This window comes from Chelon labrosus (assembly GCF_963514085.1).
Source record: "Chelon labrosus genome assembly, chromosome: 10".
Taxonomy (NCBI): Eukaryota; Metazoa; Chordata; class Actinopteri; order Mugiliformes; family Mugilidae; genus Chelon; species Chelon labrosus.
Window position 1 is genome coordinate 12877746 of NC_140360.1, and position 19217 is coordinate 12896962.

The 19217-nt window shown below is 45.9% G+C and overlaps 1 protein-coding gene across 5 annotated transcripts in view; it reads left to right on the top strand.

Moving 5' to 3' along the window:
• Positions 1-16969, top strand: part of rarga (retinoic acid receptor gamma a) — a 41945-nt gene extending 24976 nt beyond the window's left edge. For 4 of the 5 annotated variants that reach the window (XM_084554087.1, XM_084554086.1, XM_084554088.1 and 1 more), the window contains 7 exons: positions 10893-11041; positions 11418-11559; positions 12423-12586; positions 12936-13112; positions 13351-13555; positions 13782-13940; positions 14112-16969. In XM_084554087.1, coding sequence (XP_084410213.1) covers positions 10893-11041; positions 11418-11559; positions 12423-12586; positions 12936-13112; positions 13351-13555; positions 13782-13940; positions 14112-14482 — 1367 coding nt within the window. In that variant the 3' untranslated portion in view covers positions 14483-16969. The remainder of the gene's footprint in view (positions 1-10892; positions 11042-11417; positions 11560-12422; positions 12587-12935; positions 13113-13350; positions 13556-13781; positions 13941-14111) is intronic. The other variant, XR_014699296.1, reaches the window with a different exon arrangement.
• Positions 16970-19217: the final 2248 nt, after the last annotated feature.

Genomic DNA, 19217 nt, shown 5'->3' on the forward strand with positions numbered 1-19217 from the left:
CAAAGTGGAGTCTGCTGTGGTGTACTGTTTCAAGCCCTCTGTGCTCAATAACCTTTGTAAACAAGGCCGCCCTATCCCTGCACAAGGAGCCATAATGCCTCTCTTTACTGAAGCAGTTGCCCCTCATTGTCCTCATCAATGAAGCTGATGAATTGATGTTTGAGTCTGATATCTCATTAAGCCAGCCCAGCTGCACAACAGAGGGACCTGTCTGGCTCCTAATGTCACACTCACACAATCTTTCACCAAAATAACCACTGCGTCTGTAAAGAGAGTCACCTGGCCCCGTCTTCATGCCGAACAATAAATTACTGTGCTTTTTTTTTCCATCATAAAAACAATCTGAGGTGCGTTTAAATCTTAAAATTGTCAGCATTTCTTTGATGCACTGTGGAAAATGCAGTAAAAAATGTTTGTCCCACTAAATCTTCCACCAGATGAGTATGTCCTATTGTCTTGGCAGTAAATCTCCCGCAGTGATAAGTGTCACTGCTGCTGGCCATTAGCCAGGGACAATCTGAGGACTTAAAAGTGTGTGGTCAGTTTTCCTGTTTTTTTGTTCACTAGTGGGAGACCTCAATGTCAGAGGTTAGTCAGAGGCTACGGCCTGGCCAATGTCAGATCTGCTGCATGTGTGGCGGTCCTTGTCAGCTCACTGAAAAGGAGACCCTTTCAACCAGCTTGGCTTGTGTAATGCTCTTAAGTGCCTTATGCCACGGAGCTGGTACTACATCTGAGCTGCCCCACACATAAGGATAATGGACACTGATTTAGTCATACGTCAATGAGAACTGAATTAGTCAACTGCCAGGGAAGCCATTTGAGAGAGCCCATGCAGACCAATCCCCTCTATGTCAATGTTCATTTGCTTAGAAGAATGAGGCAATTACGTTTAGCAGCTCTCCAGGGTCAGAAGAAGGGAAAGTGTGTTTTTCTCGCCAAAATACACCCGTTCCTTGATGTTTTCGAACACACTTCGGATATTAATTCTGATGCTAGAAAGCGATACACACGAGGGCCCCGGCATTGGCAGTAACAGATTGCTTGAGTAATTTGTCTTTAAGCGTGCAGTCGCACACACACACATGCGTAGGCACACCCGCCTCTTTGTTTTCCCTTAATGTGCTGTTCAAATGTGAATTGAGCAGCTAATTGAAATGGGGGTATAGATCTCGGCAGCAGTGGCGGAGAAATAAGAGCTTCCTGTGACCGCTGGCACATTCTGGCCCGATCATTTTCTCCCTGATAGAAGTCCGCAGTTATTTCATTATAATTACAAAAGATTCAATTAAAAGATTAGAATGCCTGGGGGGGCAGGGCTGGGAGTAGATGGTGGTATCTTGGTTAGGGCGGTGAGCATGCGTGAGGGCAAGAGAGGGAAGAACATAGATGGAGAATGAAGGAGACTGAGTAGTTCTAACGGGGAATCTTCTCTGCTGTCATATATAAAGATACATATGCGTAACTTTTGCCGATCCTCTCAAGATAATATCAGAACAATGTGCTGGAGCTGAAACACTCAAGCTGGGCTTAGGTCACGAAGTTGTAATCGATACGGCCGAGGGAATAACCTTCGCACTTCTCTGAAAACAATTACACCAGAACAACTAAACGAGTTGTCTGAAGGAGAAAATCCATATGAAGGGTAACGTGCAGAACACAGAAACCAAGACTGAGCTGTTTTTGTTTTGTAATTCCGTAATAAAAAAAAAAAACATCACATAATTTTAGAGTGTGGAGAGCCTTTGTTTCACTAATGAACACTTAGAAATGCCATTATATGCATATGCCGCTACACTGTAGTGTAATAAAACCTATTTATTAAATGTTTAAACAGGCTGCCTTTTGTTTTATTCATAGTGCAGTAACAATCAAATGAATGTAAACCTAGATTCAGCATAATTATTACCAAGATAAGTTCATTCTAGCCTTGCAATATTTATGTATATCTCTCTCATCATATTACATTACAACATGGAAAACATTTTTTATAGCAGGAGGCCATTTTCAGTTTCAGAACTACTTGTGTTGCAGTATCACACCACCTTGTTCACAGATCTGTTTCAGCCCCGCAGTAATGGCTGCGTCCATTAATAGGCAGTGCCGCCTATAAATAACCAGATTCAGCCCAAGCAGTTGCTTCAGGTATTTTCTTTTCCACCAGCCCACTTTTTCGCGTGTGATTCTGCTCATGCTCGTGAACTAGAGAGTGTCAGCCTGCGCCTGCGTGTGTGGAGTGTGCGTGTGAACTCCTATATGTCAATGTATGTGGTGTTTGCGTGTCTGTTTGACTGGCGCTGGGCACCCAGACTGCTGTGTCAAACCCAGAGACAGACAATGTGCCAGGCTGGATTCCTCGAGTCTGTGTTGGAATCCAGCTCAGCTCTAATAGCAGTTTATAGCCGCTCAGCAACGTCACTCACACCACTGTAAATAAAACCCATCGACCACCGTGTGCAGGCTGAATCTGCCACCTCTGATAGCCATTTTTTTTTTTTAAATAATTATCCCTAGGAATATTTCCCAACAGCGCTTACTCTGAAACACCACAAGGAATCCTGTTGAGCTGCAGTAGATAGAATTGTCTGTTATGAGGCAACTGGGCTCGCAGTTTGCCTCTGTGTGTGAGCTCTAGTATAAAATGTGGACTTTTGTAAGCTCTTTCACAATAGTTTGCCGCTAACGGAGGTATTGTGGCTGCCCACCCTAACACCCATGTCTGGCTGCTGCTATTGTAGCTGTTTACTGAGAACTGCTCTTTGCCTGCCAGGCACATTTTCCCTTGTACAAAGGCGTGGGCAATTGGCAAACTGTGTGTGTGTGTGTATGTGTGTGTAGTAATGCATGCACCTGAGGTAGTTTGTTTCAGTGGTGAGCATGTGATACACCCTGCCACATGTATGTTTGTTTATAGCGTATGTAAGAGCATGCGTGTGGCAGCTCGGCGCCGTGTGTGAGCAGAATGTGCAGAGAGCGGTTTAGTTACCACTGTGTTATTGACTGACGGCTTGGCTTGAGTGTTGCTAGGGGTTCAGTGTTATGAGAAGCGGAGACCTCGGACGGCCAAGTCCGGCACTAGAAACCCAGACGAGCCCGACTGTCCTCCCTCTGTGTGTGTGTGTGTCTGTGTGTGTGTGTGTGAATGGGTCGTGTTTACGCAGCCGACAGCGTTTGGCAGGGAGTGGCGAGCGGATGGTGTAGTACAGCTATTATCTGGGCTCAGGGGTGGAGAGTGATGGAAGGGGAGCTGGCCGAGAGGGAGGGGAAGGTGGGAAAAAAGGAGGGGAGGGAGGCCCATTGGCGCTGTTTTCCCTCGGACATTAGTCAAATTCTGCCAATATGTTCAACTGCCATGACCATCTTTCTGGAAATGGTGCACGAGTTCATTTGTATATACTTGCATTAGTTCATTTGTTTGCACGTCTACACTACATGCCCATTTCAGCGTTGGGTGTATATTTTGAATGTGTGAGGGGGAACAGGTGTGTGTGAGCTGACATGCCTGTAATTGTGTACCTCGCTGACAGTTTGGAAGTTTTTTTTTTTTTAAGGGGGCGAAGATGAATGTCGGTGGTAAACTTCACAGATGTCCATACGTGCGTGCATGCGTGTGTGCATTTATGCTTATTATTTGTGCACTCCAAACCAGGTTATTGGGAGAAATCAGGTTAAGGCAGGAAGCAGGTGAGCGCATCTTGAGAACTTTACATACAGCTGGTCAGTAATCAGATTTCTTTCCAGCCTGGAGTAAGATTTTATAGCCGAGGCCGCTCAGTTTTCCTTAAAAAGCTTTACAAATAGTCTACTGTCCAGCTGTGAAAACTGACTTACTGATTTAAGTTTCTCTATTAGTCATATTTTGGATGTATTTTTTTATTTTATTTTTTTTTTGGGATTTACAGTCCGGTAATAATCTTTCCTTTCATCTCACTGCATTCCCTTACTTGTGCTGGCTCTTTTTACACATGTAAGATCCCTGTTTAGTGTAAACTCAGCCCACAAGAGATGTAGCCATCAAAATATGTTCTTTCATAATGTAAAACCGAGCTGCTACGGAAAAAACAACACCAATCTGACACAAGTGATGTTAGCACACTCTGTTTTAGTGGGCTTTAGTCGTAGATGTTTCCCTGTGAATCTGACACGAGAAGTGCATTTTCACGTACACAAATGACACACGCACACACACTCGCGAGCATGCGTGCAAAAAAAGATGTGCTTTTCAGTAGCTGCGAACTAACGAATAATCTCTCCATGCCTTCCACCTGTGCTTTGAATGAGAGCTGGCTGTGGCCATCCTGATTTATTAGCTCCTGCTTCACTGCATGAACACCTCACATTTGCCAGAAATCGCATAGAGAAAACCAACCAGACAAGACAGCCAGTTAGACAAAGAGCAATCCAGAAAAAGCACAAGGCGCTTCTCGGGATGATTTACGCCTTGTTCAAGAATGCTCGTTGAGTTCAGGGTGCGCTGCTGTAAAGGGAATCGCTGAAACACTCGGAATGTCAAAATATGACATTATTGCCTCACATGTTAATTCAAAGTCTGTCTCTGGAGGCGTCACAAAAGGAAGTGAATCACTTGTGTGGCTCCAAGCTGAGTGAGTCGTCAGAGCGCCACACAGCCTCCACCCAGACGCGGAGTTGGGCAACCAACTGTTGGCAGTTGGTTGCCAAGCAAAAGTGAAAAACTCTGATACGCATCAGTGCGCCGCTGAACAACTCAGAGCAGGAGTTTCTCAGAGTGCTTGATTTGACTCAAGAGTTTTTGTGTCTGTTTAAGGGGACTGCCAGTTTTTTTCACAAATCTCATACATGTGGATTAAATATCACTCAGGAAGCTCTGCGGGTGTTGCTCGGTCTATTATATCCTCAGTCTCAATCTTTGTTTCTGCTTCTTTGAATGTTGCCTTTAAAGTCCTCCCCAATGACTAGATGATGCAGAAACAGAAAATATGTTTTGCTGTAGCGAAAGTACAGCCTAGAAATACAGCGAAAGGAAATGCTGTGTACTGTGGGCAAACGCGTTGGCATGGACATTTACATGTTGAGCGGGAATGGAGTGTGCATTACTACGTGTGGGTGTGCTTGTTCCTTCCAATAGGAGCGTAGCGTCTGCACACTTTGGTCTGCGGTGCTTCCCCAGTGTGCTGGAGTGAATACTACTGTTGTTGTTTACATTATCCTCCTTTCCCCTCACTTCCTCTGACAGAGCGAGGCCGCAGCCATGGCTGGGCTACTTCTACTTTTGTAGGTTTCTATTGTTGTGGGGAGGAAGCAATAGCAATTGAACGAGCGCTAGTGGCCTTGCCAGAGACAGACAGGTGAGAGCCAGGGCTACAGATGGTGAGAGGAAGTCTGGGAGGACGAGAAACAACCCAGGGATCAAAGACTCAGGGTTTCCCTCGATGACTGGTCTCTCTCCTCTTCTCTCCTCACCTCGACTGTCTGTCTATCTGTCTGCCTCCACTCTCTGTCTGCTTCCTCGCCTGCCTGTGAGTTGTACTGTCTTCTTGACATGATCAACGGCCCAGGCCTCTGCAGGATTGCCAGGTTTGGGTTCACTCTCCAGTCACTGGAGGTGAGCTGTGCTCCTCTCTGTCTTCTGGTGGGCAGATGAAGAGTCAGCTGGAGCTCACCGCGGGGTTGAGGGGGCACGTTTTTTCCACAGATCTGCACTTGACTGTCTGCTTTTTCCTGCACTAGTCATAAAGGGCCACCGACTCAAATCCTTGTGTTGAAATTATATTTCCTTCAATTTTTCCTCTCTTTTTTAACACCTCCTTCCTCAGGTTTTGTTCAAGGGCATTTCAAGGAAACTTTATTTGCTGGGTTCACGGGGGACAGGCAGCCTTGTGGACAAGTTTGTCTGTTTGAAGCCAACTTGTGTGTTTCTTGACAGGGTTGTGTGGTGCAGGAAAAGGGGGGTGCCTGCTGCCAAATGTTGGCTTGGCCGACTCCATCAAGAAAATATCAAAAGGCCCTTTATGAGGTGCTGTAAAGAAGAAAGGGTGTTTTGAGAGCAGCACCAGACTGCAAGGGTAATTCCACTTTTTAAAATGTGCCCCGAGGATACATGCTTATCCCACCTGCTGCCTTTCTTGCTCTCCTCTGATTTGCTTGTACCCTTTTTTTTTTTTTTTGGAGACGGGGGGGCTATAAGCTCATGAGATCGCGTGTGTGTGTTAGGCGAAGTTTGCGTGTTATGCTGCCATTGTGTCATTCTCCAAAAAGCCCAGTGTTTTGTCATTCGCACTCACAACAGCTATGAGCAAATGCCCGAATGTTTTCTACTCGACACACAGTTTGCGCCTGGCGTCAGACCATCATGAACGTTGACACATGTGTCCGGGTCTCTCTGTGTTTCGTGGCTTTCTGCTGGTTCTGACAGAAGGGTGTAAATTCCTGGAGGAGTGTGTGTGTGTGCCTTAACGTCTGGCCAACGTGATGTGTTTTCGCTGCTCAGACCTGAGCCATCTCCTGGTCCCTGTACTCTCATAGCCCTCGTCTTAAAAAGGCAGCTCAGTGGGGCCCCTTTACAGGCTTGCGAGCGTCTGTCTGCAGGAGCCCAGGTAATGAGCTTTCTGACAGCTGTTGAAAGGTGTTGCCACTGCTCATCACCTTTAATGAAAGCACCCCCGCTCTCCTTGTCAACACACTCAGGAATTCCTCCCATCTTCCTCCCAGTTTTTAACTTCTCTATTGCTATCTTTATTTCTTTCTCACTTGTAGCCAGGTACCATTGTTGACTGCTTGTGAAACTCACACAATAGAGCCTCGATAGACCTCCCACTTGAAAGCTTGCAGGTTACTCAACTGTGTGCAATAGAGCTTGAACAGAGCTGCGGTATTATTTGACCTGTGGGAAATGAGAGCACATGCAAGAAGGAGTAGCAACAAGGGACATAGAGAAGTGGCTGCAAAAGCCATGACGGAGATCCTCCGGAAAGACTGGTACTGAAAAGAGGAAGGAAATGAGCCTGCTGCGTGAGACCTTGTAGCAGAAGCCTCAGAGTGATGGCAGGAAGACGTGGGCAGAGAAACAGAGAGAAAGAGAGTAAAATGTGCTGGCACCACTGACAAGGGTGTGGTACTTTCTTTTCCTCTTTCATGAAGCCCACTTCTTCATGGAAACCTTTTTGGTGTGCTGATGGTCACTCAGTCAGTACCCCGTGGTGTTGTAGCCTCTGTCATGGTGTAGAGGGCCAAGGGCACCCTCAAAGGCCCCACCTAGTGTGCCAGCAATTTTCCCAGCCCACTGTTCACCATCCTCTCTCAATCTGCTGTCCTTCTGCCACTGCTGTCTGCCCGGTGCCCACCCCTCATTTCACAGTGAGCCCCACTGTGTGCCTCTCGCCCACCCTGCCTCAGTCTCACACTCTTTAGCTGCTCAGTGTATTCAGCAGGAACACGCAAGCTTTGCAGGCTTTTTAATGAAGGTAAAGATGGAGACAAAGCCCCCACATGCCCGTGCACGCAGTTTAACACAAACAGAAAAAAAAAAAAAAAAAAAAAAAAACACGAGTACAATGAGTATACACACACACACACACACACACTTACACACAGGGGGTTATTTTAAACTTGCTCACTGGCGCACTGTTACCAACAGTCGTGCATTTGCAAGTGAAATACGGTCTGCAGGGACAGAGCAGCGCTGCTGGTCTAAGTTGCACACCCAAATAGCGTAAACACAAAAATGAACACCTACAAATATCTCCACGCTGCTTGCCGTGCCCGTGCGCTGCGCCTGCGCCGTGTGCGCTCTGTTCTCCGACAGAAACGGCCTATGCATTCGCTCTCACATGCCAAGACTGGATTTCTGGAACAGTGTCCGACTGAAGATTCAATCACGCCAACAAGTCACGTAGACAAAATCTGCCGGCCTATTGTGAAAGAATACTTGTTACACTGCCAGAATGTCATATGCTGCTCAGTTAAAAGGAGTGTGTTGCAACACAAAACAGGAGCTGCATAGTCATGCCTTTGCTCACATACATTTAAAACACTCCCTTTTATATCTGAGTGAACACCAGGGAGCTTCAGTTTTACTCCCTTGTTTTTCTATGTTATCTCTCCTTATTCTCTAATATTGTCTCTGTTGATTCTAAAGGGACTTTGATTGGCCCAGTTGACTTGACCCAGAATTTAATGTAATTGACCTAGTTGAAGTCACCTTCAGCTCAACAGCTATTTCTGTCGCGTGCAGTTACAATATACGTCTAATGAGGTCGCGGAAAATGATGTACTGCACATCTCACTCGGGCTGAAGTGTTTTAATGTAACACTGGTGCGGCAGATTACGTGTGTAGTTTCTAGTCTTTGTATAGTCCTGTATCTGTGTGCGTGTTTGACCAGAGGATTAGGTCTGGTCAGTGCAGCTGGGCCGCTTGTGCACGGAGAGAATTGCGACAAGGGATTAGGGGAAAACTGATACTTTGCAGGAAGCGGACTGTGGCTACTGATAACTATCCCTTCTTCTTGCCTCTTATCCTCTTCTCCTCCCCCAACAACAGCAGCCACCCACCTATCCCACTTCTCTCATCTCATCTGTCCGTCATCAGCTCACAGTCCTCGGCCAGCGGATTGTCATGCAAATGGTGCCCCAGGCCCCGAAGCGCTGATAAGGAGGGCCTCTCATTTCACTGGGCTTTGTTTTCTAAACAGTGATGAGCTGAGTTGAAGAGACTGGGAAAAGGGGGCTCAGGGTGGCTGCCTGAATGGGCTCTCTCTCTGTGGCGCCCTGGGGTAAGTGGTGCAGAGGATTTGGATGGAGTGGGCTGAATGAGGCAAAGTCTGGGAGGCGGGTTCAGGAGTCATGTTCTGTGGCAGGAACCAGGTTCAATGTGTTGACAGAGCCTGAAGTATTTTTTTCTCTATCGCTGCTATAAGAGATTTCTCCAGAAAGGACTTTCTCTCTTTGGCTTACTTTCTTTATCCATTTAGACGGTGTCCGTCAGTGTTCGTTACTTGACGCCACATATGGTTTGTCCTTTTCTAAAGGGTTGTCAGCGCCGGGTCTGGAGCCTCATTTGCTGCTGTTATTATTGCATAAACACAGTGGTTCATGGCACGTTCAGAGGGTTTCTGCTCTCCCACTGACCCTGCTGCTTTGTTACATTCTGGCCAAGGAGATATGAGAACTGCTGTAGAAACATTCAGTGGGCGTAAACTTCAGGTTTTAGATTGATTTGCACATTTGGCTTTGGGATTGCTCTAAAAACTAATGGAAAACATCTTTGCCTCCAGCAAAGCAAGACTTTCAAAGGAGGAATTTGAATGCAGATTCTGAAGAGTCAAATATAAAAATGCATATGAAAAACAGATGTTTGAGAAGCAGGCAACAAATGAAGAATGTCTGACATATTTCTGTTACTATCATTAATGAGGTAGTAGCAGGACAGTCACAGCAGCTGCAGCAGAAGTGGTCAACTTGGTCTTGAACAAGACTTGCCCTCAGGAGCAACTGTGTCCTCTCCTCTCCCTTTCCCCCCCTTTGCCCCTTTCTCTGTTTTTTATCAAATTCCTCTTTTTACGCCCCCTTTTTTCTTCTTTTTGAAGTCTCCCCTCTCTAGTAAAAAGCCAAGCTGGTGGGTTTTGCCTCAACCTTTGGTGTGAGAGAGAGGAGGAGGGGGATTCTAGGTTAAGTTTAGGCAAGCCCTCTGTGCTTCCCATTGAAGGTGCAGGGAGGAGGAGGGGGCAGTAAAAGTTAGAATTTTAGAGCCTCCCTGTTTTTTATTTTATGATTGGCTTTTTTTTACGGGCTGGGAGCTACAGCTGGTGGTGTGAATAGCTGCCCAAGGTGACCGAGTCCCAATAAAGTGCAGGCCAGCCGGGCTGGGGCCTCCTGTCCAGCCATGGGACCGCCTTTATAGGCCGCCTTACGAGCCTAGGCCTCTGTTAAAACCTGGCAGGGCTGCACTGAGGAATTTAGGGCCAGGAAACAAGAGAAAAATAGGGTTTGTATGTCAGGGGGTGTTGGGATGCAGAGTTGGGGGTTGAAAGTTAGAGGGTGACCAAGGGTGAAAGTGTTTGTGTGAGTGTGTGTGGCTGCGGGGCACATATGTGTCGGTGAGTTTGTGCAGGCTAGCACGTGTGGCGAGGGTCTGGTCCCGTATGTGTGCAGCAGCTTATGTTTCTCGGGGGCACTGTGGAATCCACACACTGCACACATCCAAGAGAGCCTATATGGGGTCCACTTTGGTATATAATGAAGTTTAATGTACCGTAGCATGGCTTGGGGATGCACTGACGTCGCTGCTTCGATCCAGTTTGAACAGTAGAAGTAGAGCTTTACACCAGCACCGCATGCCTGGGTGTTTGTCATGTGCCTACTCTGTGAGTGCAAGAGGTCCGCGTGAGCTGTTGTCAGTGTGTGGAATGAGGAAGAGCGAGCTTTGACTCTTGGTTTCAGAAGCTCACTCTGCTACCTATCGTTATCACACAACCTGTCAGTCAGTGGCACTCTTGCTTGCCGTTGTAAAAATAGTTTTGTGTCTGCTGTCAGGCAGTCACTCTACTCTTGTTTCACGCAAACAAACAAAAAAAATATCCCCCAGAAGAACATTGGTGCCAGGAAATCAAGACTGTTTCCTGTATGCCAACGCTAGCTAAAATGTGACAATGTATCTCCGTCCACCTCCAGGCATATTTACCAACTGAAGACGCAGTATCACTTGTTGGCCTCGCAGATCAAATGGAAAAGAACTGCTGTCAGCTGTCACATCATGTCAGAATCCAGTTAAACGCACCCAACCCTTCCCATCTGTTACATGTATTGACAAGTGCACATGTGGCATTTGTTGACTGAACAATAGCTGTAGGACAGCGATTAGTGACAAACGATGTACTCATGTGCTTTTTTTCTTTTCTTTTTTCTTTGTCCACAGCGGTGGAGACTCAGAGCACCAGCTCAGAGGAGATGGTACCCAGTTCTCCATCTCCGCCACCCCCACCTCGTGTCTACAAGCCCTGCTTTGTGTGCCAGGACAAGTCCTCAGGGTACCACTACGGGGTCAGCTCCTGTGAGGGCTGCAAGGTGAGAAGAACCTGCCAGAGCTATTTAAGCTCTGCTTTGTCTGGGTTTATTACATACATCCATTAAAACGCTGGGTCGCAAGAAGAATTCGTTACCTTTCTGTCAAGTTAAGAAGCCTTGCACGAGATCTGCTGCGCGGCCAAGTAATATCGGTTACTGTGAAAACTGAGTCAATGAGAAGAAAGGAAAAGAAAGTGAACAACTGAAATAGAAAATTAGATTTTCTATTTTTGATTCAACTCAGAAGAGAGAGATTAGCAAAGGGCGGCGGTATGAAATTGAAACAGTTAAATGTCACATCCTTTATTTGATAACCATATTACACTCTCTCTTTCCTGCCCTCTCCCCTTTTGTCTCTTGCTTCCTGATGCTTCAGGGTTTCTTCCGTCGCAGTATCCAGAAGAACATGGTGTACACCTGCCACCGAGACAAGAACTGTCAGATTAACAAGGTCACACGCAACCGCTGCCAGTACTGCAGGCTGCAGAAGTGCCTTGAGGTGGGCATGTCAAAGGAAGGTGAGGATCGAAGAACCAAGAGATAGAGAGACCCACTTCTAAAAAAAGGATATTCACTCACTTCCACACCCGATGTCATGTGTGCTCTGAGATAAGGCTGAAGATTCTAGGTCCTCTTATTCATCTATTAATGTACACTCATAGACTCTGGGAAACTATGCAGCAGAGAGGCAGAAGCAGATGATGAGCCTACCAGGGGTGGTGATCAGGGCGAGGCTGGGCACTGTACCAATCATATGACTAATCACTTTGCAAAATGAATCTGACTTCCTGTTCCACCACAAAACCTCTCCCCTCTAGCCAGCACAGACACTGCTTTCATTCATAAAGACAGCCGAGGAGAAAACAAAATTTGTAGTTTTGACACAGATAATGGTGGCAGGATTCATGCTGTTTGCGGAATGAAAGGCCCAAGTTCGGTGCCCTCCTTAATTCGACCTTGTGTGCGGACGGCTGTGTGTGTAAGTGGCAGTTCCTTGCCCTTCACAGAGCCCGTGGGACATGCATGTGGGTGTAATGTTTGTGTGGGATGTGTGTTAAGACCGGGATCACATTGTGCCTCTGCTATTACTGGATATCCTGAGAGGAAGGAAAGTATGGGAGGAGGAGGGAGAGGAGGCAGCGAGGGAGAGAGTGGACTGGCTCATGTGCACCGGTCAAGTGGATAGAGAGATCGACAAGGAAGTGAGCGGGTGATAAGGAGGAGATAGCCGGTGTCCGTGCCTTGCTAAAGGAAATATGTTAATGCTGTTAAGAGCGGCCTATGTTGCTACTGAGATCTGGTTACCACTAGTACAAAATGGCAGCAAAGCTTTCTTCTAACGGCTGTCTTATTTTTTATTTTTTTTTTTCCCCCACTATAGCGGTGCGTAACGACAGAAACAAGAAAAAGAAGGATGTGAAGGAGGAGGTGGTGCTTCCCGAGAGCTATGAGCTAAGTGGGGAGCTAGAGGAGTTGGTCAATAAAGTCAGCAAAGCTCACCAAGAAACCTTCCCATCTCTTTGCCAACTTGGAAAATACACCACCGTAAGTTGCACACACAGACTCGCGTCGTACAACCGCTGTTCGGCATGTGCCATGTGTGGCAACATTCTCCGAGCTATGCCGTCACAGAGGGCTCCCAGATTGCATGCAAAGACGTAAATTCACCGTAGCTTTCCCAACATAGCGGTGGCTTAACTAATTCAGTTCCCCATTAAGCCATCTGTGTGGCCTCTGAATGATTGATGCAACATGTAAATGGATTTTTTTTTTTTTTTTTTTTTTTTTTTATCCTTTTGATTGATGTAAAATGTAAATGCGTTTTGAGGCTCGGACACGCTCGCTCTCGATGCAAACGTGATGAGCTGAGTGTGTGTCTTTGTGTGCGTTTCAGAACTCCAGCTCAGACCACCGCGTCCAGCTGGATCTGGGTCTGTGGGACAAGTTCAGTGAGCTCTCCACCAAATGTATTATCAAGATTGTGGAATTTGCCAAGCGGCTGCCCGGTTTCACCACCCTCACCATTGCTGACCAAATCACTCTACTCAAGTCAGCCTGCCTGGACATACTGGTGAGGATCCACTGTTTTTGTCTTACCCCTCTGTCCAAAAAGGCTTATGGTGACATTAGGGTATACTGACATCTGGTGGTTAAACGTGGTAGTGCAGGACAGTTTGCCCTATTGTTTTTGCACAAATTGCATGATACCTGAGCTGATATCCCTCTGTTTAACCAGTGCAGATATTTTGCTGCGTTACATTATATTTTGCTCAATCTTTCTAATGCTTTACACCGTCTTTTTCCTGTAGATGCTGAGAATCTGCACACGCTACACTCCAGAACAGGACACTATGACCTTCTCAGACGGCCTGACTCTGAACCGGACCCAGATGCACAATGCAGGCTTCGGGCCGCTCACGGACCTGGTGTTTGCCTTCGCGGGCCAGCTTCTACCCCTGGAGATGGATGACACAGAAACCGGCCTCCTCAGTGCCATCTGCCTCATCTGTGGAGGTACTGCAGGGCACTCATACACTGATTCAATCACTTTGGAAAGAGGAAGTGGCTTTTAGTAAATCTGTTTTTCCGCGGTTATGACACTGCCTTGGCAGAGCTCGTAACACAAAGTTAAAAAAAAAGTATTTACTTACATGTACAGACAGTTTCAAACAATAATACTTACTTTTTGGGTAAAAAAAAAAAAGACAGACTATAATGTGTTGCCTGCATTCCTCATCAGACCGCATGGATCTAGAAGAGCCCCAGAAGGTGGATAAACTTCAAGAGCCTCTACTGGAGGCTCTGAAGATCTATGCTCGCCGCCGCCGACCCAACAAACCTCACATGTTCCCCCGCATGCTGATGAAGATCACCGACCTCAGGGGCATCAGCACAAAAGGTATGTTTGGAGTCATTTGTCAGAATAAATTCAGATTTTCTGATTTCGTTCCTTCCTGCCGTCCTCCCTCCCTGCTTTCCTTCCGTCTACTACCCTCAGTCGTTTGCCGTGTCATATTTTCACTATTGCAGCCGCGTTTTCAATCACTAACACCATTCTTTCTGTTTCCAGGTGCAGAAAGAGCTATCACCCTAAAGATGGAGATCCCAGGGCCGATGCCCCCTTTGATCAGGGAGATGCTCGAGAACCCAGAGGCCTTTGACGACCAAACAGAGTCCAACGACAGTCCGCCACCTCCTCCACCGCCTCCGCCGCCGCCACCAGCGCCAGCGCTAGTCCTGAAGCAGGAGGCCGAGGACGAGGACGACGCCTGGGCCACGGAGAACGGCAGCGAGCCGTCGCCGGAAGAGGAGGACGAAGATGACGACGACGACGCGGGAGATGAAGAGCGAGACAGGGGCTCGGACAGTGATGGGGAGCCCTGGGGGGCTTTGGATAATATAGATGGGCCGAGGAAAGGCCTTGTCGGGAGGGCACAGTGAACAGAGCATTTCGCGCATAGACACACTCATGCACACACAGGTTGTTCACACACACACAGACAAACACATAAACAAACAGCACAACCTCACTCACTTTCCCACCTCAAAAATGCTGGCCTTCCTCCTCCTCCTTCTCTCTTTTTACTGCACATCATTGTGTCCTCCTCAGCGGAGCACAGCAGAGCCTTAAGTGTACAGACACTTCCAACTCAGGCCACCTGGTCCATGACAAGAGAACTGCAGAAAAACAAAGGAGAGACGACTGTAAACCGTATGAACTCCTGGCGTAGCCACGAGGGACGTTAACGTGACAAAAAGAACCTAACCTCTTTGAGAAAGCTAAAAGTTTCTTCTTTTTTTTTTCCCACTATTGTTGTTTATATCTAAATAGGGGAACGGCCAAACCAGACTCCAGAACTGAGCAGTTGATTCCGATGGATTACAACAAGCGCATTTCTCAAAAGGAAACAAGAGTACAGGGCAAAACCAAATTGAGTATGCTAATCTTTTGTTTTTGTTGTTACTGCTTTTGAATATTTTTTTTCTCTTTTTTCAGTTTATGAATAAGTCAATACATATCTGTATACCATTATATTTGTCTTTTATTTGTTATTCTGGTTTTATATATGAATTCTTTAGACAAGTTTTTTTCTTTCTTTGAAGAGCTTTCCTGAGAAGATATTCGGAGGGAAAGAAGGGTAATCAGAACTGGCTGGGTCTTCCTTATCAGCTACAGATGCATAGCTCGGGCTTCTTTGAGCACTTTGGCTCACCGCGGATGTCAATGATAATCAACCCAGAGGACTATTGTTATGTTGCAGTGACTTAATCAGTTTCTGTTATCAGGGAATTGGCATTATTCTCTTTTACAGCTGTTTCAGCCGACATATGCTGTCAATGCAGGAAGTAAGTATCTTTGTGCCAAAGTTAGGAAAAGTCATCTTTGGAGCATGAGTTTGACTACTGGCAGGGACTCCAGCTACAATCCAGAAATCCTCACAGCTGAGTGCTCACTCACTCATGCACTAAAGACACACCTTCAGTCTCACGCACAGCGGACACACACACACACAAACGCATATAACAAACCCCCTTCACTCTATGCTCAGTGGCAGCAGATGTGCCGACTAGGGATGGGAATCGAGAGCCGGTTCCAAACTGTCCAATCCACTGAAAATGTTTCTAAATTCTTTTTTATCCGCACAGAAAATTGAATTGGTCGGGAGTCAGTGAGAGGAATCTGTAAAGAATTTGACTGATGAGAATAATGACGCTGGCATCAATGAAATCAGATCCCATCCCTAGAGATTTGAGGCTCGACTCTATATGTAGCACTTGCGTGAGCCTCTGTTCAAGTGAGGCACATCTCACCCGTCGAGAGTAGAGTTGCCGTGTGTGAGCATTTATCTAACACACAACCGATGACAGCATCGAGCTATTGAATACAATCAACCTTGGAGCACTGCCCGATGATGTCAGTAAGATGAACACACGCATTCAGCGCAGACAACCACACACAGTAGCATCATATGCATCGACACAATGACTAAAGGCATATGCAAAGCCGAAAGCAGGAATCCTTATGGAAGACGTTTTGGAATCAGACTCAGGGCTTTTCAGTAAGGACCAAACCCTAGCTGCTTTCAGGCACGCTAGAAACAGGCAATATTTATGTGTGTATTCTTGACTACGTGTGGATTCTCAACCCCCCCACTCCCCTGTGTGTACATAGAAGGTGACAAGTCTGAAAAACAGCATGGATGCCAGTCTGACTCTTTTTAGAGTTGTGCGTGTGTGTTTGGGGGGGGGGGGGGCTATCATCTTCACCGTCCTGCCTGTGTTCACGCTGGCATCCATGCAGCAAACGGCCTTCTCATCCCAAAAGCCATTATATCATCATGTCTTCTTGTGTGTATTCTCACTTCTTTTTGAAGAGGAGTGGGGGATTATGTGTTCTCATGTATCATTTCTTTATTGCCAAAAGGTCACAGTGGGCGAGCAGCTGGGAAAGCACGGCTGACGTTACAGTACAGAGTTTTTTTTTTTCTGTCTCTCTTTGAAGCAATATGAACATTCTTTCTGTAGCAGCGAGAGGTCCCATCTCCTGAACGCGGGCAGGTCTCCTCATATTTTTATTTTTTTTTCTCCTTCTCGTGTGTTTGTGGGCGTGCGTGCGCGTGTGAATGCTTCAATGTGTTTTCGAGTCATTGGGTGGACGTTCCTTGGCATGGTGCTATCACACAAATACTCTATAGTGTGATGACCTCATACTTTCTCTCCCTGCTAGGCTGTCATGCTGTTAGTCATGGTAATGCAGGCAGAACATTGAGATTATGTTGTCTTACTTTTTTTTTGTTCTTTGTTAATTTTTTTTTTTTTTCCCAACATGGCCAAGGTGTTGTCTACCCTCTGTTTATGTCAACTCTTGTCATACAAAGAAAAGCCATATAAACAGTAAGAGGCACAATAAACTTAACTTTTGTGAGATTGTTGGACTTTTTATTGCATTTTATTCTCGTGCAAATAAAATAAATGTCTCATACTTAACAGAAATGTCACTCCACACAAATATCCCTTTGACATGACTGTAATAGTTCAATACCAGGATGGGGCAGTAGAGGGAGCTCTTGCACCATGGCTGCAGGGTGTGCTGCATGCAGCAGTGTTCTCTGCACAGAGTGTGTTGGGTCCCGGAGAGCTGTGGGTGCAGAGGCTAATAAATCACAGCCTCCTGCTGAACAAGGACATCAGATAAAGGTTCCTAAGATTTGTTCACTCTGCAGTTAGAGCAGCGCCGGTGGTAGCGTTAAAAAATAAAAATAAATAAAAAATCACAGAATTACGGTTTACTTTAGTTTTGTCTGACAGTGATCTACACGTTAAAAAGGAAACATGTCTGTTAGGATTTAGTTGGTGAATTTTGGTGAGGTTTATGACAATTTATATAAACACAACCACAACGCCACAAATGAAATAAGACAGAAAATGCAAATAAAAAATAAGTAATGTATGTTAATGTTTAGACACATAACACCAACACACATTGATTAGACAAAACATTACGACCACTGACAGGTGAAATGAATAACACTGACCGTCTTGTGACAATTCAATGATCTGTAGGGAAACCTCTGCACCTGGCATTCGTGTGGATTTGTGTGTGATGTAGTCCAGACCGGGCACCCCCACCCCATAGCAATGACACTCCTTGATGGCAGCAGCCATCCCCAGCAGGATGCAGCCTGACACAGACACACACAAAAACGGTTTAGGAACAACTCAAATATAAATGAAAAACAGCACAAGGTGTTGACCTGGCCTTCAAATTCACTAGATCCCAAACTGATCAAGTATCTGTGGGATGATCCACAGAGGCCCCTCCCCTCCACCCATAGGACCAAAGACCCCCGCTAACAACATTGTGTTGTCAGGCATCACAGGACACCCTCAGAAGGCCCATGTCCATTCTCTGATGAGCCACTACTGTTTGAAGGCACAAGGGAGACCTACACAATATCAGGAAGGTGGTCATAATGTTATGCCTGATCGGTGTATGTACATTTACAGAATAAGACATTTAGAGGCATCACCATCAGCTCTGCAGTGACATCATGATCATGTTTCCTCACAACTTTTTATGTTTCATAGACTAAAAGATTAATCAGAATAAAGTGGATTAATTAAAAAATGTTGGTTTCAGCGCCAGATATTAAGAGTTCTGCCAGGGAAAATGAAAGTGATGCATTCAGACATTAAGTGGTCCAACGCGGCCTCAGATTATACTGGACTGATGTGATATTTGAGCCTGTAGAAGAGTCTCTTGGATCCATCACTTTGGTAATGACCTGTGAAATATGAGCGGATGTTGGAGCTTTAAACTCCAAGTCAACACATTTGTCAGTGTGGCTGTGCAAACTCGGTTTGAAACAAGCAAAGGAATGAAACGAGGAACGCCTGCGATGTCCTTAAACATTTTACAGATCACCCTTGTAAACATCGGCAACAATCTTGAGTTATGCCTTCGTCACAGCTAGTCAAGGTTATAATGCTTATCTTGACTACATCACTGTCACCGACATGATCACCTTCTCTTGATCGAGCAGGGATCCTCTTAATAAAGGGCCACTGATAGTAAACATCACTTCTTTCAGTGGGATACTAATGCCTCACCTTGATTTTATTAATAGGGAGCCAAAGAGAGAGAGAATCCGAGGAGGGTGATAAACAGAGATGAGATTCTATCAATTATATGATTGCTTTAATTAACTATCATTAAAGACAGATCAATAACGCCAGACTGGAATTAAAATAAGGCCCATACATTATACACTATTTTACAAGGAACAATCAAATTGCCTCATATACTGAACCCTGCGAGGTGTTGCCATGGGAACCCATGGGAGGGTTTGGGTCTGCTTGAGGGAATTTAAAGGAGCCCGGTCGGATTTCTATATACTCACCCTCACACGTTAGCGATGCTTGATTAAGCAATTACTTGAGATAGGAAGGCTTATTCACAGGAAATGATAAAAGGGATGGAAATGTGACACCTAAAGGTACGACTGTACTATGAATTAATAAAGGCTCGCCCTTGTAATATTCTTACAGCCACAGGACATCAATTATTCACAAAAATAGTAAAGAATCCATAAAAGTAGGTCATGAGTCCGCATACCAAAGAAATTCATTTGAATATTTCAACCCAGAGACAGAGCCCGGCTGCACATCGGGGCAA